This window comes from Euphorbia lathyris, chromosome 2 (assembly GCF_963576675.1).
Source record: "Euphorbia lathyris chromosome 2, ddEupLath1.1, whole genome shotgun sequence".
Lineage (NCBI taxonomy): Eukaryota > Viridiplantae > Streptophyta > Magnoliopsida > Malpighiales > Euphorbiaceae > Euphorbia > Euphorbia lathyris.
The window spans coordinates 74553383-74577784 of record NC_088911.1 but is presented as its reverse complement, the minus strand read 5'-3'; the positions used below and the strand labels follow the sequence as shown (position 1 = coordinate 74577784).

At 35.3% G+C, this 24402-nt stretch overlaps 1 protein-coding gene and 1 non-coding gene across 3 annotated transcripts; one reads left to right on the top strand and one right to left on the bottom strand.

Annotated features, from left to right (window-relative positions):
- The first annotated feature begins 448 nt into the window (after nucleotides 1-448).
- On the top strand, nucleotides 449-555 carry LOC136221301 (small nucleolar RNA R71). Its single transcript, XR_010685075.1, has one exon. It is a non-coding gene; the product is annotated as a small nucleolar RNA R71 (small nucleolar RNA).
- An 8400-nt stretch (nucleotides 556-8955) lies between these two features.
- LOC136218614 (protein OSB3, chloroplastic/mitochondrial-like) lies at nucleotides 8956-19094 on the bottom strand. 2 transcript variants are annotated; one of them, XM_066005604.1, is made up of 8 exons: nucleotides 18724-19094; nucleotides 17534-17672; nucleotides 16678-16792; nucleotides 15725-15828; nucleotides 15474-15621; nucleotides 9564-9628; nucleotides 9330-9470; nucleotides 8956-9188 (listed from the first exon to the last, which is right to left on the bottom strand). In XM_066005604.1, the coding sequence occupies exons 1-7, from the start codon at nucleotides 19041-19043 to the stop codon at nucleotides 9342-9344; spliced, it is 1020 nt and encodes a 339-aa protein (XP_065861676.1). In that variant the 5' UTR covers nucleotides 19044-19094; the 3' UTR covers nucleotides 8956-9188; nucleotides 9330-9341. The 2 variants fall into 2 exon arrangements, with proteins under 2 accessions (XP_065861676.1, XP_065861675.1); XM_066005603.1 differs by having other exon boundaries at nucleotides 8956-9470.
- Nucleotides 19095-24402: the final 5308 nt, after the last annotated feature.

Here is a 24402-nt window from a genome sequence, read left to right as displayed (position 1 = left end):
TCCTTCTTTCCAGCCAAAATTTGGATGGCTTTTCCATCCCTAGTTGTAGGTATTCGAATAGGGATTGTTTCGATTTTGAACATAATTTACTTGTTCTTCCATATCTGAATTACTACAATCATTATTGGATTGACTTTGTACTTCATTGTGTAATTTGTCTATCTTATGAGACAAAACAGAAAATTATGCTTGTAATAGTGTAACAGTGTCTAGATCATGTATATCTTTCACCGTCGAGGATGAAGAAGATGCGGGAGTATTAGTAGCATTAGTTACTTGTGATCTTCCTAGTGGCCACATGCTGCTATTCGTTGCCATTTCTTCTAACAGATTGAATGCTTCAGCGGAAGTCTTTTTCATAAATGATCCTCCAGCCATGACATCAATTGTTCCTCGGGTGATTGGGTTAATACCATTATAAAAGGTCTGCATAAGTAATTCTTGGGGTAAGTTATGGTGTGGGAAGAACCTTTGAAGTTCTTTAAAGCGTTCCAACGCCTCATAAATGGTTTCAGTTTCGTGCTGGGTGAATGATATGATCTCTTTGATAATTCTTACTGTTTTTGCTAGGGGAAAGAATTTGGATAAAAAAAACTCTTGGCTAGTTGGTCCTAAGTGGTGATTGTTCCTGGTGGAAGTGAGTTCAACCAGGCTTTTGCTTTGTCTTTTAATGTGAATGGAAAAAGACGAAGCTTAATATCATCTGTTGTCACCCTATTTATTTTAAAGGTGTCACATATCTCTAGAAAACTTGCTAGATGAGTGTTCGGGTTTTCCTTCGGTAGTCCATAGTATTGGACACTGTTTTGTAACATTTGTAGTAAAGATGGTTTGATCTCAAACTGTTCAGCAGTAATTGGTGGACGTACTACTCCATCGGGCACTCCATTGAGTCCTGGTGCGGCATAGTCCATTAATCTTTGCGGTACTACCATCTTCTCTTTGTTCTTGTTCTTATTTTTCCTTGCTCTTTTCTTTTTCTTTAAATTCTTTCCAATCTCGGGTTGATAAGGCTCTGATGTCTACTTAGCACTTCGTGTCTGATGCATAAACTCTGAACTTAGTACCTGTAGTATGGAAAGAATTTCATATAAGTCTATAAACCAAAATTTGGAATAATAAAATAATGATTTATATAAGTCAATCTTCTTTGACGTTCCCCGGCAATGGTGCCAAAAACTTGTTAGGCGAATTCCACAAGTGCACGGTTCTGCTTGTAGTAATAATAAGATATTGTTCCCACAAAGAATGTTGATTGACTACTTTAACAGATTATTAGATTATTAATTCGTTTTCCCTTGATTATAAATAATAATAAAACTTAAGTTAGATTTTTTTTTGGTTTTGATTATGTGCATAACACGGGATACAAATAAGGTTTTAGTAAATATAAACATGTTAATACTTTTCAATCTTCCTGCAGTTGTATCAGATAAGAATATTTAATTCAATCTCTCGATCCAGGATTAAATAACTTAGATGTTTTTATATAAATAATCTTAATTCCTCGACCTATCGTAGTGAATTAGGATTAAAAACAAAACAAGTAAATGATGTGATACAATTATCCTTTTATGAACTGAATCTCTTCTAACTTCATAAAATGATAACTATTCCTATGTCTTGCTTATATGGATTTCCCTAGAATATTCATAAAGCAGTAATAGAATAAAATGATGAATATAGAATAATTTGCATTAGATTGAATTGGGTTTTTGATAAACAACTATTGGCAGTGTTGATCATATGTCAAAAATAAAGAATACAAAGAATAAAGACTGTAACAGATGAGAGCATAGGGGTTGTGAATCCTTTTACTGTCTCTGTAAGGATGGCAAGCCTCTGGTTCGTCTTCTTCAATTGTATCTTGTATCTCAAGGAAGTGTATCTCTCGATCTTGCTTCCTTCAATGCTGGAATTAAAGCCTAGAAATTACTGTAACTTGATAACTTCAGCATATCTCTAAATATCTTTTGTGAATTTCTGTAAATTATCAATCTGTATTGTCTTATATCTTTCAATGGAGAGAGGGGTATCCTTCTTGTAGTAGATGAAGGATTGTGTCCTTTTGAGATGATAACTCTTCATGTAGTAGCACGAAAAGTCATAGCCAATGGTGAAGAGGAATGATGATTTAAATGGAAGGAGATGTCTTGGTGGTGAAGAATCATGTCTTTTTACAGTAAAAATGTCGGTCACGAACAAGACAAGGGTGTCATGTTCGCGACAATACACGATAAGGCAAGTAAAAACACAGTAGTTTTTGTGCCTCTACAAAAGCTCCTGCGCTGAGAAAACCAAAACAACAGACCAGATAAGACTTCGCCGATTGTCGTGGAACTGACCGGCGCCGTTCACACTCTTACTCTGAAGGAGAAGAGACACTCTCACGTACCTAGGTCACAGAGAGACTTGTTCTAATGATAGAGATATTAATTGAGGGAAGAATCGAGAAAGGGCTGAGAAACTCTAGGAGGAAAAAATCTTCTCTAATACTATGTGAAGACATCAAATCTGAAAATAATACTCTCTTTATTTTATTAAGGCTTAATACATCATTTTTCCCTGAACTTGTCCTAAAAGTTTGATTGGGCCCTGAACTTTCAAAGTGTCTCAATAGCCCCCTCAACTTACATAAAATATCCAGTTAGCCCCCTCAACTTGCGTAAAATGTTATCAATTAATCACTCAGTTGTAAAAAAGTAAGTTACATGGAAAAGGTGTGTTGTCCGCATCTTAGAAAAGTAGAATGGTCAAGATCAGGATATTCAATTCCAATATTAGAGAATACAAGTTTTACAATTGAACAAGTAAAAACTTTCTTTTTAATATGTTTTAATCTATTACATAAATTATGTAATAACATTCTAAGGCTCGTGCAACATATTTTTGCATGCAGCTTACTTTTTTGTGACCGAGTGATTAATTGATTACATTTTAAGCAAAGATGGGGCTATATGAACATTTTATACAAGTTGATGGGCTATCAGGACATTTTGAAAGTTGAGGGAGGCAATCAAACTTTTTGGACAAGTTCACGGGGCAAATGATGTATTAAGACTTTTATAATGAATATTAATGTCACGACCTAATCCAGGCCATGGCCGGCGCATAAATTAAATTAACTTTAATCTATGCTAGCCTTAATTCTGAACTAATAGAAAATCCAAAATTTACTAACGGAATATCAAAGTCATCTCAATTACATCATAAACCTTAAAGGAACCTAACTATTCGAGTCAAATCTCAATAATCAAAAGTCTCCAAAAATAATATAAAGCTAAATCATTAAGCAGTCTCCTTCAAGATCAACCAAGGGTTACCTCACGAACAGGGACCTTAATCTGAAAAAGAAATATTCAACGTGGTATGAGATTTTCGTCTATACGAGCGAAAACCTCAGTGAACAGTAGCTATAGCACACAGTAGAAAAGGAACAGGCAGGCAGGCCGATACTTTTAAATTATGACAAATATAGTATTTCAAAATCAGTTAAACTAAAGGGTTAATACCAGATAATCAATTCAAATATTGGAAATCAACTGTCAAACACAATACTGAAGCCTTTCAAAATATCAAATAATAGAATAATCAGAAAATAAGGCAAAAGCTTTTAAAACACATGGTACAGTGTAATAGAGTGGTGATACTGCACACCACCAGGGCCAGATAAATGGTAAGCGCGCTACCAATAACAGATACAGATAACAGATAATTGCCTTCACCGATCTTATGCATGATTCTAATGTTGACACAACTGACGACAAAACTGACAACTGACATCATGACTCGAAGACAAATGCAAAGTCCTAATGTTATGAAGATCGGTGAGAGGCCAGATAACAGATACAGATATACTGAGCACTTGTACCAGTTTGAAAACATATATTATACATATATAATTTAGAAAATCATAACTGATTGAACAAATTATCAGATTTCTAAAATAAAAGTAATAACGACGATAAATCGTGTATCAAAAATACAGATCATATCAAATCAAATTTTAATAACTTCTTTGTAACTGGTAATAAAACAAATCAAATATGAAGGGCCTGTTCCCAGAATATACGCTCTAATACTAAGGATATTTAGTAAACATAAGGTTAAAGCTATACGTTTTTAGGAACGAAATCTACAGTCAAACGCTAATTTTTTTTTATAAACAGTTTTTCAGTCTAATATTTCAATCAAACAGTGTCGTGTACTATAATTACCACTCACCTGGAACTTAAGCCGAAGTCAAATCCCGACAGCTCGTCTCTCAATCAACGGGAGAAATATCAGAATTTTCTATGGTTCAATAACAATGGAGGATCAGCAGACTAATCTTAATCATATCTAAACTAATGGGGACAATTAGCATTTTAGGGGGACTCTGACAGATAATATCACAAACTCTCAGATTTCGCATTCTACAATTTAATTGTAAGGAATATGAATTTAAAAAAAAAATCGAACTTCATGATAAAACTTTTCACTAATAAACTAATGTCCAGGAAATTGAAATAGTTGAGAATAACTTAGAGCTGTACAAAAATCACGAATTTAGTAGAATGTATAGGTGGAGTTTTTTATTAGGATAGAAGTTCATAAAAAGAGGTAAAACAAAATTTACAAAGTGAGTTTACAAAATACTAATATTTCCTTGATAAAAGAAAGTGCCGGAGAAAAAAAAGCTAAAGGTAATAATTTAATAATTTAATAATCATTTAATAGATTTTGGTTTTTCTTTTATCCATCCAAGAAAAGATGGAACAAAAATCCAAATTAGGTTTCAACAATAAAAGAAAAACAAAAAAGAAAACCAAGTTGGAAGTGCTAATCCCCAAAATAATGATTATGATGATAAAGCCTTTACAACAATTCAAATAAACCAAAAATTATAGAAAACTTACTTGTATAATGAAAAGAATTGAGCCAAATGCGAATACAGAGTTCCTCAAGAAGTAAGGTCTGAAATTTCATAAAGGAGAAGAAGAGCAAAAAGGGGCGCGTTTTTCTTTCCAGCACTATATATAGGTAGGGTTTGAGTAGTGCTTAAATGATAATTTAGAATTTTAAAAGAACTAAAAATTACTATCATTAAAATATAACCATTTTAGCTCAACCAAAAAATATATATATGTATACGCCTTATATATTTTACTTGATTAATTGACTATAAAATATTTATATATATATATATATATATATATAGTTTAGGTTAGGGTCGTTACAATTAACCCCTAATTAAACTATTACATAAGGAGACATAAAATGATGTAATTACAATTACTAGATCTAATGTATTTGCAAGCGTAATGGAAAAGGCAGATAATCTTATTATTGCTATACAGTCATGTACTGAAACAAGCGCAGCAGCAGCAGCGTACCCTGTGAAATACCTTATAGGAAGTATCATGTGAACAAAGTGTGAAATCTATAGCAATGTTATCATGATGTGATGTGATGTGAGATAATTATACGAAAGAATATTTACACATTGTAAGATAAGACCCAATGAATTATATACAAAATAAGGAACGATTCAAAATCAATCTGTAAATAAAGGATATTAGGTTTCCTATAACACAAAGATCCATGTTTACTTATGTTTCTACCTACATAGGAAACCATGATCCTTAAACGTGAAATCCACAAACACGATCTTACAAATTCAGCATCGATGAACAATGAAATTATATAGCCACCAAGTATACCAGACACTTATGGTAAATCCCTTCTCATGTCACATTAAAAACACACATATATCATAACAAGTATCATCAATATCATACTTTTCCAAATATAATATACATGAACCTTTATTTATTCCAAAAACTCTGCATAGAATCTCCTATAAAGAATCGAATAAATTATATCTAACCAACGTTAATATCAAAAACGATATCTATGAAAGATGAAATGGAAAATTATGTTTGACGTGCTACCCGACCTTAAGAACTGAAACTTCACTAAAAAAAACTCTTGTTGCCTGAACTCCAATCTGAAATTTTCAATGTGAAAAGGGGTGAGATGTTACTCAATAAATATAGGGTAAATAATTTATTAGTCCCCTCCTTTTTACCTAATACACGGTTTAGTCTCTTTATTTTGAAAAACACATTATAAGGTTCTTATCTTTTGTCAAATATTAATTCTTTAGTCCTTCTGTCTATTTTTTTAGACTTTTAACCAAACATATCTTAGCTTTCAAGACAGTCATAGTATGATACAAAATGAACATGTTACTCTGTTATTTTTTGTCTATCTGTTTATGACAAATATAATGGTTGAAACTCTAAAAAAATATACAAAATGACCAAATGATTAATATTGACAAAAGATAGAAACCTTATAATGTGTTTTTCAATATAATGAGACTAAACAGTATTTTAGGTAAGAAGGACTAATAAATTATTTACCCATAAATATAACTACTTATATTTATAAGTATGACATAACATATCCATATGTGCATATAGTTCAATTTACAACATAGAGGATGCATTAATTAAATGTTATATATTTTATTTAAGGATCCAACTAAATCTAAGTGAAATATATTTAATGGTCTCATGGTTAAATAATTCATCATCAAAAATAGGTATTACTCTTGCCAGACATGCAACATGAAATTCATTATATATTTTCATTGTAACAGTATTATTATCGTTACAAATATCTGGAGAAATAAGGCCCTTACAAGACAGCTGAGCATTTCCCTCTTTCATCCTAGAATGATGACAGCTCAAGGAAATAAATCTTTTTTTGTGTCTGTAAAATGGTGGAGCTGATTGGCTTCTTTTGCATGACTTTCATATACTTTGTCATCACTAGTGTCACCTCTAGAGGTAACCATTCAGTCTCATAAATTGATTTATCAGAATGTTCTAATGAAAACTCGTCATTTGTTATGTCTCCTTTAAGGTACTTGATGATGTCTTTAGAAATATCCGTTTAGTCCTTAAAATTTGACACAGAAAAAGTATCAGTATTATCTTTGAAATCTAACACAGTACTTGTACATCCTGAGATGAAGTTATGTTGACCAGAGCTATTTGATGCAATGTTGTAACCATAGTTACCCTTGTTTGAGAAATGTGCAGCATCCCAAGCTGTGGATTGAAATAAGGCATCTGATGAAAGAGAACACCATTTGGAATTTGACTCATAAAATGAGTCAGTGTTATCACTATGATCAATTGAGCCAGAACCAACAACTACCCCTTTAGCAAAAAGATTTCCATGTGATAAAAGTGACTTCTCTGAAGCCTCCAACAGATTATCAGCATCCTCAAGTACGTTGTTTCCCGAGGGCAGAATGTTTCACATTGCCCTGGAGATGTATCAAATCTGCAATTTCTGGTGTCAATCTTTATCATGTCAGAATTTTGAACACTGCAAACTCGTCTTCTACTTGACTTGAAGTCCTCAAATGGAAACTCAAGATCATCCACACTGGAAGAATAAGATCTATCAAGTGGAAGGCTTCTCCTTGAAGAGCAAATCTGTAAGAAAGGTTTCTTGCTGACCTCTAATTCATAACCCATTGAAAATGAATTTTCAGAAGATTCATTTACTTTAATAGATCCCGTCTTGTTAAATTCATCGTAGGAGGTGAATGATGATGGTTTATGCATGTGTTATAATTTTTATTAGGATTAAAATTAGTTTTAACGATGTGTAATGTGTTAATTGGTGTTATGTCAGTAGTATGATTACTAGACTAATGATATTAGATCAAATAAGCTTGATCTGTTAGATTAGAGCATTATTGGTATTATTTAAAAAATATAAAAATACATTTATATAAATGTATATTTGATATAGGACGTGAAAATGGACAATTCAGAGACAAATATGTGTATTAACTTTTTTTTAAGGTAAAATATCCATGGGTATACCAATGTGAATTCATAAAACCACATCCATTAATATATTACATCAAAACATTTTATATATATATATATATATATATATATATATAATATTTATTTTAGACTGGTATTGTTTTTACTAAAATTGTAATGATCATATAAACCGAAAATATCATAAAACACTAAAGGACAATAGAAACTTAAAACATTAGTTAACTACCTCGAGAAATAAATAAAACCGAACCAAATTTTTTATTTCAATTGACAGAATGATCCAATTAGCAGTTTGAACATACTTAGACAACTTTGAAAGGTTAAGAGTCTAATTAACTTTCAAAATATAAATTGATGACCTAATTAATAACTTTAAAAGGTTAGAGACTTAATTGATTTATAAGATATAGGTTAGGAACTTAATTGAACCTTAAGCCAAAATTAACACAGAAATTTATCTGTTTAAATTTTTCACGGGCAGCTGCCCCTCCGGTTTCTTTCTGCATCCGCCACTGATCACATCACACTGCATCAAACTGAAAACACGCCACATGCCAGAGTACCCAATGTTTATATTTTGGCTTAATACATCATTGCTCCCTGAATTTGTTCAAAATGGTTAATTGACCCCCTGAACATTCAAAGTGTCTCGATAGCTCCCTGAACTTACATAAAATGTTCAATTAGCCACCGGAACTTGCGTAAAATGTAATCAATTAATCATTTGGTTGTAAAAAAGTAAGTCAAATGCGAAAAATATATTACACGTGCCTTAGAATGTTATTGCATATTTCACAAAATAGATTTAAACACGTTAAAAAAGGAATTTCTTACTTATTCAACTATAAAACATTCTCTTCTCTAATATTATAATCGCATATCCCGATCTTGGTCGTTTTACTTTTTAAAGATGCGTGCAACATATCTTCCGCATTTAACTTACTTTTTTACAACCGAATGATTAATTGATTACATTTTATACAAGTTCAGGGGGCTATCAAGACACTTTGAAAGTTCAGGGGGCCAATCAACCATTTTGGACAAGTTCAGGGGCAAATGATGTATTAAGCCTTATATTTTCATTTACATACTTCAAAGATCAGAATAGAGATGTGTATATATGATATTCTCTCTCCAAACATGAACCATCTATTTGATGTTTTCTGTGTTTACAATTATGCAATGGGTTAAAGTAGAATGTAGTAGGTGCCAACGTACATTTTTGAGCATTAACCAATAAAAAAATTTTGAAAAAAAAAATAAAAAACAAAAGTGAACAGATGATGATGTGAAAATTGAGCTAGCGGATTATCATAACCGAGTTCTCCCACACTGCCAAGAGAACATTTACATCAGTGAACTCGGGCAGCTTTGAATTACAAAAGGGGCATAATAGGTTGCTGGAAAGTCAAACATTCTCCCACTCCAGTATTGGAACTTCAAAATTCAAAATTCAAAATTCAAAATTCTTACTCTAAGGAAGGCTCAGCTGGTTATAACATTTCTTTCACTCTTTAATGGTGGCAACTTTGAGAGCACCCATGTTGGTGAGTCATTAAGCCACAGCCCCTCGCCAGTTTCTTTGTGCTTGAAGTCTGGACCTTTCACATTTCTCTAAACATACCACCCCCCACCCTCACTATTAATCACAGAACTTTCTCTCTTTTTTTAAATTATAATGATAATAACAATGAAATTGAGATTTACCTTATTTTCTCTGTTGTCCCACCACTTACCAGGATTTTCAACCAATTGTTTCCAAGATTCTTCCCCTAAAACAAAACAACCAGACTTATTACTGAATTTCTATCTAAACCATCAAGTGAACAATCTACAGCCATATACTAAAACTCCAAGTTTTAGTTGAGGAAGACAAGTAAGATATATGATATGTTTGAATTTAAATTTGAAGTACAACCTTTTTATATAAATTATGTTTCTTTCATGGATTTTCTTTTACTCCATTTCTCGTCTAAGTCGTAAAGTACATTCTCTTTAGTTCAACTCGCCAAGTGCCTCGTTTCTAACACTAATAAAGCTATCATGGGGATACAAACCTTAGTAGACATAGTCCCACAATATTTGATTGGTAACCAGAAAAGCATTATTGCAGATTGGGTCACCAATATTACTACCCATGGAAGTACAAAAAGTAGAGAAATATTGATAGATTTTAATCCCCACAAGAGATAGGCTCCTGCCTCTCTACTAGGTACAGCCTCTGCATTTTTCCAAAAGAAAAATGTAGAGCCTCTGCATTCAGCAGCCAAAAGGTCATTCAAAATATACTTCCCCTCTCTATAATAGTAACTTATATACTAATTTCCCAAACACTAGGGTACCCTACATCACAGCCCTCATTCCCAAGATAACTAACCAGCCTGCACATAAGGTGAGACGATCGGCTGATCCTTCCCTTCTATCTTCTTCCTAGTATAAACTTTCCACTTCATTGGCCCTTTGACATTCTGATTATTATTCAAGACATTAGCAACTCACTCTCTATCAACGTTCCAGTCGATAATATTTTCATTGCAGCATTTCTCAATTTGTTACACATCATTGTGTACCTTTCCCTTCTAGTTTTACTCAATATAATAAACCTTTTTCTACTGACTTCTGGGATCCATCTGAAATACCAAATGTGTCTCTAGTGTCTCGGGCTACATGGTTTCATTTCATTCATAAATGATTGCACTTGTACAAGTTGCTTATTCCTTATGAAAGATGATTAGAAGTAAGCACATTTTTTCTTGAGAAAGAAGACAAAGACCATCAACCACGGGCAAGAAAAAGCTGATCTCGAATCCAACTAATGCTATCATCAATGATTTCAATAGCACTTCAACGATGAACTTATTTCAGTTCTTGTATGTTTTGGAAATCCTGGGAATATGAAGTCCATGATTTGAGTCTAGTTGCTGCAATCCTGGAATATTGAACTAAAACTTCTAGATATCCAATTGTTGGTTCTTTGACACTTGGAGTTTGAAGTTTTCTCCAGCTAGGATAGAATGACGCAGTTGAAAGTAAATAAATAAATTTAGGAATTTATTTTATATGATCGTTAAATCCGATATTTATTTAGGGATAAGGTTCAAAATTGTTTTTTGGGGAAGTACAAATACACCCCTAACATAAGAAATGGTAGAATTTTTGTCCTCAACATTTCCAACGTGGAGTAATTTTGGAACCAGTCAGTGGTGTAGTCAACCATTGACTCATTGGAGTGCAAAAATAAACCAGCCCATATGGCTAGGCTTAAAATCTTTTTTGCCCCTACTCACTTGTGCCGTTTGGCCTAAAAAAAAAAAGAAAAAAAAGAAATGCACAACCCTCTTCATTTGATGGGTGTAATTCTGTATTTGGTATTTCTACAAACTTTATGTTACATGAACACACATATATATACAGAATCAGTATACTGAAATTACCCCTAAAGTCAAGGAGTCAACTCTATCCTAAAGTCAATCTAAGTGTGCTGTAGCAGCTCTTCAGCAGTCTACAGCATATCATTCCTTAATTACAATGCGGATGCAATTAGCACTCCGCGGATGAAGATCGAGAGGTGCGGAGAGGTGATTCCCAAAGGCAGAGGGTGCACTCACCCCTGTGGACCCTGCCTCCACTTCAAGACCCAAGAGTCCCATTTTATAGGCTCCGTTACTTAGGCCTAGAATTCCTCCATGTACTCTTATATGGGTCTAAAATTGCTTCAAATTGAAAACATCAAGGACAAAATGTTACCATTTTTTAAGTTAGTGATATATCTGAACTTCCCTAAAAACGTTAGGGGTAAATTTGGACCTTATTATCTCTTACATTTATTCAGAATTTTATGTTCAATAATAACTGAAGAAGTTCAGGGCTACTATGTACCTAGGAATTTTTCTTTTATTATTATTTAGGATTTTTTGTTGCCTATCCTATTCAATGTTAAAAGGGGGCGCTGACATAGTTTAGACATGGATCACAGATAGTAATGCATCAGAAGTTGCAAGAGACTGTAAAGCAAGGGCAGATCTAGGATTAACACTAGTAAAAAATTACTAAAAATGTACCCAAATTGAAAAATATTCTTACCAAAGACCCTAAATACTTTGGTATAAAGACTTAAAAAGAACTTATTTTGTATGATCTAACAAAAATATTGAGGGTTTTTTTGTCTAATTAACTATAAGGGAAAAAAGTAGATACCTTGCACCATGGACACAAAATACTACCATATAGAGTAATTTTTGTAAAATTAAGCGTCTCATATATTCTTCCAATATAGTGGTAGTGCCAATGCCCAATGAATTAGTTGTGATGGTGGTTTTTCTAACCATAATATAAATACCGTTGGGGCGTTCCCTACTCAGCGACGCGCTGCACTTCCTAGACCCGGGTGTAGTGATAAATGTGCAAGGGTTGCTAGGTCGTCGCCCCGAAGCGGCGCGCCACCCCAGGACCCGGGGGTGGTGTCAAATATGCAAGGGTTGCGGGTAAATAAGCTAGTCCACGGTAATGGTAGGGGTAGGGGTAAGGGTAGTAGGTTACGCTTTGGGACATGGAACATAGGTTCTTTGACAGGAAGATTAGCTGAAATTGTAGATGTTATGAAGAGGAGGAGAATAAATATATTATGCCTACAAGAAACCAAGTGGGTTGGAGCCAAGGCTAGAGAGATAGCTCCTTGGGGTTATAAGCTTTGGTACTCAGGAAAGGATAAGGGTAGAAATGGAGTAGGTATTCTTATTGATAGGGAGTATATTGATGAGGTAGTAGCGGTGTCTAGGAAGAGCGATAGAATTATGAGTGTTAAGCTAGTGATAGGGGATGAGGTTGTGAATGTCATTAGTGCATATGCGCCACAAATAGGATTAGATGTGTCTATAAGACAAGCTTTTTGGGATGACTTAGAGGAAGTGGTGCAACAGGTTCCTAGGGATGAAAAAATGGTACTAGGGGGTGATCTCAATGGACACGTGGGTTCTAGGCGAGATGGGTTTGAGAGTGTTCATGGAGGGTATGGCTTTGGAGATAAGAATGAAGCAGGAAATGATATTTTGGAATTCGCATCAGCCTATGACTTGAGTATCATGAACACATGGTTTATGAAGAGAACATCCCACTTAGTGACTTATCGGAGTGGCGGTAATGCGAGCCAAATTGACTTCTTCTTAGTAAAGAGTGCTTGGAGAAAGAGTTATATTGATTGTAAGGTGATCCCTGGTGAGAGTACGACAACCCAACATAGAGTAGTGGTGCTAGATTTTCGAAGTAGGAAATGTATAAGAAAACAAACACCTCAAGTAGAGACTAAGATTAAGTGGTGGAAATTGCAAGGGGAGAATCAACAAAAATTTGTGGATGAGATGACCAAAAAAGATATTTGGACTTGCAATATGGATTCAGATATAGATTCGATATGGAATAAGATGGAGCATAGTATAAGGGAAATAGCGAAGGAAGTTCTAGGGGAATCTAAAGGTAGCATGCCACCGGGTAAGGACACAACTTGGTGGACAGAAGAAGTACGACAAGCAGTAAAGAGTAAGAGAGAATCCTATAAACTATTGGGGAAATGTAGGAGTGACGAGAACTACGAAAAATACAAAGAGGCTAAAAGGGAAGTAAAGAAGGTCATACGAGATGCTAGAGCAAAGGTGAATCGGGATCTGTATACAAGATTGGATACGAAAGAAGGGGAAAGAGACATATATAGAATTGCTCGGATGAGAGCTAGGAAGACGCGAGATCTCGGAAAAGTTAAATGTGTGAAGGATGTGGACCAGAAAGTCCTAGTTGGAGATAAGGATATCAAGGAACGATGGAGGTCCTATTTTGATGACTTATTTAATGGAGATCGCCAGAAAGTCCTAGTTGGAGATATAAGTATCCATCACGATATGATAAATCATGAATGCCTGCGGAGAATTCAAAAGGGTGAAGTCAAAATGACATTAAGTAAGATGAAGTTGAAGAAAGCAGTAGGACCTGATGGCATCCCTATTGAGATTTGGAGATGTTTGGGAGAAAGAGGAATCGAATGGTTGACGACGTTCTTCAACAAAATTTGGAGAAACAATAAGATGCCATCAGAATGGAGGAAAAGTACCTTAATCCCTTTGTATAAGAACAAAGGCGATGTCCAAGATTGTGCCAACTATCGGGGAATCAAATTAATGAGTCACACTATGAAACTTTGGGAGCGAGTGATTGAACAAAGGCTAAGGAGGACGGTGAAGATCTCGGAAAACCAGTTTGGCTTTATGCCGGGAAGAGCAACTATGGAAGCCATCCATCTAATGAGACAATTAATGGAGCACTATCGAAATAAGAAGAAAGACTTGCATATGGTTTTCATTGACTTGGAGAAAGCATATGATAAGGTACCAAGGGAAGTACTTTGGTGGGCCTTGACAAGGAAAGGCATTTCGCGGAAATATATTGACATCATAAAGGACATGTATGAGGGAGTATGCACGAGTGTACGTACTAGTGTTGGGAAGACTGAAGAGTTTCCTATTACGATTGGAGTGCATCAAGGTTCCGCACTAAGCCCATTTCTTTTTGCCATCGTTATGGATGAACTAACAAGTTCACTTCAAGATGGTATACCATGGTGCATGCTGTTTGCAGATGATATTGTGTTGGTTGATGAGACGAAAGAAGGAGTGGAGATGAAGTTGGAACTATGGAGGCAAACTCTAGAATCTAGAGGCTTTAAGTTGAGTCGAAGTAAGACAGAATATTTGGAGTGTAAGTTTAGCGGCCGTAGGAGTAGGGAGGCAGGGACAATCACCCTAGATGGGAGAGTTGTTCAGGCCTCGGATTGCTTCCGGTATTTAGGATCTATTATCCAAACGGATGGAGAAGTAGATGGAGATGTTGCTCATAGGATTAAAGCTGGTTGGTCGAAGTGGAAGAGTACTACGGGTTTCCTTTGTGATCCCGGCATGCCTAATAGATTGAAGGGAAAATTCTACCGGACGGCAATTAGACCAGCATTGTTATATGGTACGGAGTGTTGGGCAGTGAAACACTGCCACATCCATAAGATGTCGGTGGCGGAGATGCGTATGTTGAGATGGATGTGTGGTCACACGAGAAAGGACCGGGTGCGTAATGAAATAATTAGGACAAAAGTAGGGGTCACATCTATTGAGAATAAAATGAGAGAAAACCGACTAAGGTGGTTTGGCCATGTGAGACGTAGAGCGCTTGATGCGCCGGTTAGGAGAACCGAAGAGTGGCAAAGGGATGTAGTGGTGAGGGGTAGGGGAAGACCTAAGCAAACTTGAAGGAGGGTGGTCGAGAGTGATATGAGTTTATTGGGAATTGAGGAAAATATGGTAGTGGATAGGACGGAGTGGAGGGAGCGAATCTGTGTCGCTGACACGACTTGATTTTCACGGTTTTATATGATGGTTCATGTTAGCCGACCCCGAATCATTTCGGGACTAAGGCTTTGTTGTTGTTGTTGTGGTGGTGGTTTTTCTAAGAAGTAACATGTTAGTAAAATAAAAATTATAAAACTCAAATTGTTCATGGCACTACTATTATTATAATTTATAAGACATAAGATGTAAAATGCAGAGTAAAGAGCGACACATTAAGGAAACTTATTTGTACCTTTCGCAAGCTTTGCCTGTTTAGATCTAGCCATTTGTACATCAAAATGCAAAGTTTCAAGTTCTGATAAAGCCCATGCTGGTGCCCTATCGAGCCACATCACCAGCCCACCATCTTTTCGTTTAAAATCAGGGTGTTTTGGATTTGCCTATTTGGATTCAGGAAATTGAAAGAATAAAGTATCCTTTAGTTTAGCAGCTACAGTATTTAGTTATATTATGTACAACAAATTTAGATGACGGAATCCTTACAGTGCCATTAAGTTTACTACCACGATAATCCCACCACTCTTTTGGATTATCAATAAGGTCATGCCAATTCTTGAGCACAAAACTCCCGTTCTTGCTCATGGCAGCTGAAAATATTGGTTAGTCAAAACTCAGTGATAAGCATCTAGAACAATACTAGTTAATACGCCGAGATTAAGATAATTAAAAAGACACTGAAAATATACTCACAAGTCAATAAAAGAGAAAATTAATAGTATTCTATAGTGTCCAGTATTCCTATGTTGTTTAACATAAACCTTAGTAAATCAATCAGCACATAAGTAAATTTGTCCAATCAAAAGAGTGCACCAAATACAGGATGAGACTAGCTATAGTCCAATCCCATCTAACCTCAGGCAAATATTTGTTGCTAATCGGGTACCCCATATATACTAACACAAAATAGTAAATACACATACATTTCATTAAACAGCTTTGTTGTGACACAAACTTTGATTGCAACCTACTATTTTCGTCTAACCATTATTTTGGACATTCAGAATTATATATATATATATATACACACGTACACACACACACACAAAAGGACCTCAACTTCGTAATAACTACTGATTGAAAGTGTACTCAAGACATACATAAGAATATAAACTTATACAACTGAATGCTGTGGGTGAAGGTATAATCATAAGAAATGGAAATGTAGCACAAAATAAACTAGAAACCCAAGATAAACAATCCTTTCTTGGACTGGCCAAAAGCAAAACCCTGAAAAACTCCTGAACATAGTTGTTAAGAAACACACCATACGTTCAAAAGTATACTTCTGCCTTCAAAAAAAAATAAGTACGCCAAAAAGATAGGGCTCAACAATTTGAACTATAAGTCACACAACAAAAAATGCACTTTATGACTTACCGCCATACATTTATTAAAAGAAAGCATATAAAATAGTTATTAAAGTACAATACACATACCAGAATCCTTTAAGGGCCCTTCTATTAGTTGTGTAGATAAAATTTCTTGCCCATACCCGTGGTGTTTTGTAGTATGGGAAGACCCTTCAACAAAGTTGATATTCTGTACATAAATCTAGCATGACAAAACATTGAAAGGAAGTCAGGTATAGAAATGTTCTTATATGCATATCTATACTAAAATAATCATGAACTTATCGCTCACTGTTGGTTGCATTCTTAAGCTCATGGACTGAGGGATATGGATACCTTGTCAGAGCCCTACTACAATAGCATTCAAGTGTGCTTCTACTTTAGAAAAAGATTAAAATTGTAACATGTGGTTTGGCAGTTGATCATAAAAGAACAAGGAGATTTCGCATCATCGTAGGAACATTAAAATTATGCTTGCACATTAAACATCTGTCAAAATGATAAAAGGGTTCAGCATGTCGAACTACTTTTTAATCTGCATACTATTAATCTCTTCCAAAACTTCATATGGGACTCGTCAGTTTAATAGCTGCAGACTTCAAACAAGTTTGTATTGTTCCCTTGTTTTAAATATAGAATTATTCCACTCAAACATGTATGAACTGCACAATCTAGTCAACCACATCTCTCCTACGGAACTTAAAATATTCCCAAATTAAAATATAACTTAATCAAGCCCACATATTAATAATAAACAACAAAAAGTAAAACAAAAAAAAAACAAATCTAAAAACAGAGTAAACCTAGAGCCGCTAGCTACCCATTGAATTAGCATAAACCACAACATGTTTCTGGACCTATCTCAAGAGGTGATATCCTTTGCTCCATGTTTGACATGGGTCACGCATAAAGCAGAGTCTAAGCTCATATGTAATGGCATTACCTGGACTTTTGATTGAGTCCCAATCACATCAATCGGAGAAGAATTTGCACTTAGCTGTCCAATTATGTGGACATGATCATTTTCTTTGATGTGGCAAGCAGCAACATGAGCCAAATCACCTTCAAATATTATTGGTATCCTAATATATTAGAAGGAATTGAGACGTTAATAAAATAATAGGCCCGATAAAATTAAACCAATTAAATTTTACAGGACCAGAAGACAAAATCAATCATAAGAATAAAATGATAAAACAATTACAAAATACATAAATACACAATTTGGAGGAAGTTAAGGAGAAAATTGAAGATAACAAGGAAAATGTACCCACGAATAAGGAATGTAGATTTTGGGACAAGTTTCTAGAAAGAATTCTTTATCAAGACAAAACATATTTCTGCTAGTGAAACTAGCTAGTCTGCCAAAGCTTTATTTAGTGCACCAAAAGAGGAACAAATTCCAATTAGTCCAAGTTGTTTCATTATGGTTCTCCATAATTTATTCAGGGAGGACATATTTGATAGCTATTCTCATCCCATTCTTTCAAGCACAATAGCTAAAACCAGTTAAACTCGCCACTGCTAAAACCCAGACAGAAAAATAAAATCAAATCAAACCACCACTACTTAAGAATATGAAGTTCAAGTAAATTTCTGGAAACTGAAAATATACTTATAATTACTTTTTTCCTTTTTCTGTGACAGAATTTAACTGGAAAACATAATGGGAGTGTCATCCCAAGCAAGTAAGAATTTCAAAAGAATAACTCATATACCAGACACATTTTATTTTGCATCTTGTGTGTATATTACACATATACAAACTAATTTAGATCAGTGCAAAAGCAAAAGTTAACATCCTTAAGTAACAGCATCGAGAGAAATGCCTCGACCTAGCCCCTACGCTAATTTCCTCTACTCGTTAACTGCAACAGAAACCATCATGTGATAAATAACTCAAAGCAATCATAATTTCGCAGGATATTAGCGCTTACTTCTTTCGTTTGTAAGCTAAAACTATGTAAATAGGGAAAATTTATCTAGGGTTCCACTTTATTTTCAATTAATTCATGTTCATGCGACATAAAAGGGTTTTCCAAAAAAAATGCTAGATAGTAGAAAGCTATAAACTGAAAAGTAAAAATGCAAGAACAAAGTAGATAAGAACAACAAGAACGTGTATTAGAGTACCACAGATGAGAATCAGAGGAAAGATGGTGGGTAAGAGCAGTGGCAGCCGAATGCTTGTCATCAGATGAAGATTTAAATTGAATAGGCTGGCTTATATATCCAATCAAGTTGACAGAATTGGCGACTTTGGGCTGAAATGGAATTTGTCTAGGTTTAGGCCAATTAGAAGACGAAGGAAACGGAGGCGCTTTCTGCTTGGATGTTGTGAATGGGTTAGCTTCGGTAGCTGCGGAAGAGAAAGCGGAGCAAGATGATTGCAACCGTAATAGGAAACGACGGCTGCTCATAGATTGTGCAACAGCTCTGCTCACTGTGTTCATAGCTCACAATACTTTTGTTTTGCCTCACATTCGTTCGAAGGGAATTGCAATGGTTTTAAAGAGGGTTTTAGAAACTCATCAAAAAAAAAAAAAAAGGGGTTTTAGAATAGACCTGGGCATGGGCCGGACTGGGCCGGGCCTGTCGGGCTTTTAATAAAGCACGACGAGCCCAGACCCAGCCCAGCCCGTAAGAAATTTAGTCGGGCTCGGGCTGGGCTCGGGCCTAAGATATGAATCTCAAGTCCGTCCGTCCAAGCCCATCTATATATTAAAAAAAAAATACAATTAAATTTATATAAATGTGTAATTAAAAAAATCAGTACTTTATCTTTTTTTTTTTTTTAATTATCAAAGCTGTTATTTCTAAACCCCTAATTTTTTCAATCCTTCGCAGCCGTAATCCACACACTGCCAATCTGCAAAAATTTCCTTAGCCATTTTTCCAACCAAAAAAATAATAATAATGATCTAAGCCTACCTAAATTTTTTAATTCAAAGATAATGAAACCAACAAAATTAAATTATTTATATTTATCTTTATAAAAAATATATTACAATTTATTTTTATATATATATATAATATTTTATATCGGGCCGGGCCGGCCCGATGTAAAATTAGCAAATCCCAAGCCCGTCCAATTTTTGACAGGCTTATACGGGCTTGGGCCGGGCCTGACAGCATTTTCGGATGTCCATGCCCGGCTAAATGGGCATGGGCCCGGGCCGGGCGGGCAGGCTTGCCGGCCCATGCCCAGGTCTATTTTAGAAAGCCGGCTCCAAACTCAACTAGCTAGTCGCCGCCTACCACACGCACATACCATATAAGTGAAAATTATAATTGGGTCAAACGTAATATTCATCTACATATTTATACCAATTATCTAGGTGATTATCTATCTAGACTATTTATTTATACCTTTTCAAAATATCCTTCATATATATATATATATATAACAATTTAGAAATTTCTTACACTTTCTTCTTTTTCTTTTCGATTCTTTCTTAGTTTACGAATTTGACACTCCGTTTTTAATTATTGACTCATATATACGTAAAAAATTTCTTCTTGCGAACTTTGCACTCCGTTTTTTTATTATTTTGTACGTTTTTTTCATGATAATACTTTCCGTATATGATTTTACTTCGCAGTTTCACAAACTGCAAAGCCTGTGAAGGTAAATACTATTTCGCATAATGAGTTTTTCTTCGCAATTTTCACAAACTGCGAAGCAAAATCATGTACTTAATTAGTATTTACCTTCGCAGTTTGCGAAAAATGTGAAGTGGTATACAACATTAAAATCATAACATTATCAAAATCATAACAATAAGATTGCAACAATAATTAAAACATTAAAATCATAACATTATCAAAATTTACAACAATATTGCAACAATAATTCAAACTCTAAACTCCAGTAATGGAGGAAGTGTGCTTCCAGAACAGAATGATTAGCAAAATGTTCTGGAAGCACACTTTCTTCCTAGTGTGCTTCCAAGACATTTGGAAGAGAGTGTGCTTACAGAACATTTGCTAAGAAGTTCATAAGTAAAAGGAACTAGAACATTTGATCTTCACCATTGATAACTCGTAGAAAAGTCCTCGATCGGAGCTCTTCCCTGTGAGGCGTCGTTGGATTCGGCTGGGGACACTCCGATGCTTAAGTTAGTAATGATTATGAGAAAATAAACTGTAAACGCAAAGTTGGAAATCATAATGTGTACCTTGAATACCTCGGGGTTGGCGAGGCTTTGTCACCAATTGATCCTTTTACTTATGGATTATCATAGATTTGCCCTAAGGATACTATATAGATGTTATCAGAAGTCCTACTAAAAGTATTAATTAAGTCCTTTAGGGCTTTTTGCCTTATGTGCGTGCTGGCATCATTATTACTTCTGACAGACACGTTTTTTTACACCATTAGAATGGAGACAAGTGGCACCTAGGGGCTCAAATCCCTAGGTGCTACCGTCATCTACCATATAAAAGTGGCTTTTTCCACTCTTACGGGTTTCTTTCACTCTCCATTTCCCTGCTCTTTTGAACTTCGTCTCCGTCTTCTTAGTTCTTGCTTAGTTCTTTCAGTGCCTTGGAACTCTTTTTTTCCAATCCTCTTCAAATTTTCATGTAAGTGTTCCTTGTGGGTTTATAACTTTTACTTCATCTTTATTTGTTTACCATGAGTCCCACTTCCATATCCTCAGAGAGGACCCTAGGCCTCGACGAGATCCAAACGGCTCAAAAAAATCTTTCGGTGCCTCTTCCCATTGCAACACTGATTGTCGCGGTGGAGGCACCAAATCCTTTATCTAGGGAAGAAGCTAGTTCTTCATCCCCTAAGAAAAAAATGGGGGAAAGCCCCTAAAATGGAAAAAAAAACCGTCTAAGGTAGATTTTGGAATTTTAGTGGCTTTAAAATCTTTGTATCATTGGCTTAAGGCGGTTGAGTGTCTAGTTCCTGAACCCTTCCATCGACCTATCGTGCCTCCTAAAGGCTATTTTGCGGTTTACCAGAGCCATGTAGAGAGGGGATTCACTTTCCCCATTCTTGAGGTAATAGGCACTACGCCAAATAGCCTCTCAGACAACGGTTAAAAATCGTCGTCCTGCGAGATATAAATCTGTCATAGGGCTCGCTGCCGTCTGTTGCACCTTCAAACGATGGTTAGGTTCTGTCATGTGAAGGCATGACACATGACATTAGCCTATTTGCGTACTGTCGTATTAATCTTGTTATGATGCAGCTTATTTATTATTACTGTCACCTTTAATGTCATCACATGACATGCTAATAATTAAAAATGTCAAGTAGATATATGGGAAATTGGCATATTGGTAATCACGATGATAATTTTTATAATAATTTATGTTGTTGTAGCTTGTTTCAGATGACATGGGTCTTAATCAACCATGTCAATGGATTTATTTTCAGATGACAGATTCGTTTATTTTAATGTCTTTTTATTGTTGTTTAGATGATATTTTTTTAAACGTAAATGTCACTCTTTGCCTTCTTCTTCGAATGAATTTCTGGTAATGAAACATAATCAAATGAACAAGAATTTCTGTATATCAATGGTTTTAAATTTATTGGAGACTAATGTTCATAATCTGCTGACATTTGAACTAGATAAATTTCTGAATGTAATTAATATCAGGTAAAAACAATAAGCAATACATCTCCAATCTTTCAATCTTTCAAAATTTGGCATGGTGTTGGAAGCAAAATCCAACTTGAACTGCATATCTAAGTCATTATTAGGCCTAGAATCCCCAAGTCTTGATATCTGCAAAACCAAATGCATTTCATGAATTACGTACCGTATACAAAGAGACCTAATAACTCATTTACCCTTTCCCCTTCCTAGACCTTTCACTTAACCACCCACAGTATAAATATGAAGCTTTTACCAATTCTCAAAAGTCCATAACCTAACAGTATACTTACCCTAGTTATATCGATCATGGATAATCGTACGAGGGGCGTCCATTTTCGTGTTGAGGCGCAGATTTCCCTACTCCGGCAAGAGTCACCCAGGTGGCTTCTGAATATTACAGGTATGTATCTTACTCACCCAGTTGTGTATTGTTCTTCCTTCTCTATTTCTGATAACTCATGTACGATTGTTGCTATATATGCAAGTCCTAACCGTCGGCAATGGTCTGTCATGATGAAGGGCCCTCCAAACACCCATTATGAAGGAGGTGTTTTCATAGTCGATATGGACTTCCCTGTCGATTTCCCCTCCACACCTCCAGTTGTAAGAACATGAACATATTAATACATAGTAATCAGTTCATATATATGCATATACACTCATAATATTACTATTATTCTTAGTTCATATCCAGGACTAGGATTTATCATCCTAATATCAGTCCTTTGGGGCGTGTATCTATGCCCTGGCTACTTGATCATCCTTCCTATAGTGTTTCCACGGTAAGATGATGCTATAAATCTATGCATTTGCCTGTGTTTGGGGTCTAATTTATCTATGCATATTTGGGGTCTAATTTATCTATGCATTTTCTAGCTGCTGTGGCATATTTATGAAATGCTGATAGAGCCCTTAATTGAGGGGCCATTTCCTGGACAAGAGTGAATTGCTGAGCAATACATCAGCAACAGGGCAGGTTATGTAGCAACTGCCAGGAGATGGACTCAAGAGCATGTAGGGGGGCATGATGATGTGCGAGTAGAAAGCAATGGGGCATGATGATGTGCATGCGAATAGCATGCAAGGGGGAGGCATGATGTGTGAATAGCAACAAAGGAGGTGTGGATGTTGAACAAACATTGAGCTGAATGGTGTGGACTACTAGAGGCATAGAGCCAAACTTGAAGAACATAATGATTACTGATTACAAATCTAATTGGTAATCAATCTGATCTTCAATGTTGGCTCAATGCCTCTCCAATACTCCACTCCATCCAGCTCTAGTGTTTGCTTAGCATCCACATCTCCTTTGTTGCTATTCGCACATCATGCCCCCTCTCTTGTACCTTATTCGCATGTCACATCGTCATGACCCTCTTGCATGCTATCCTTTTTTTACAATACAAAGTAGACAACTTATTCAAGTAGACATATGTATATTCAAGTGACACAGAACATGCTATATAACGAGTAGACAACATATTTGTGTATACATGTCTATTCCTAAATTGATATAAAACTTGTGCTGATAGCATCATAAATCCATCACTATACTTCACTGACACAAAACATGCTATATGTATATTCAAGTGACACAAAACACGATATATATATATATATATATATATATATATATATATATATATTCAAGTGACACAGATAGCAACAGGTTTATACACATACTCATAGTCAGTTTTGGCTCCCTAAACAGAACATCAACCATAAGCTTCATAGCAATACACATACACAACCATTGTATATCATATACTCATGTCTAACTATTGTATACAAACGAATTCAGTTCATGGCAATTCCTATACACAACCTTTTATCACATACCCACGGCTGACTAAGGCATACAACAACATCATACATGCAACCAACATACAAATACATGTACTCAACAAGTTAAAGAAATCTTTCCATATGTTGTAGGCATGAAACCATATGTCTCATATACTTCAGCACTCTTACTATCCTTGCAAGTAAAAAGAGAAAAGAGCAATATCTACCTATGTCAGCATCACCCATAATAGCATCACGAACTAACATTAAGCAGGTTCATACACATACTCATTTCAGTTCTTGCATCATTATTTCACTCAATGAACATTCATAGCATAAGAGTATGGCCAATCATAATATATACAAGGGACACATAACATGATATATATAATGATAAAGTGAGCACGGTGAT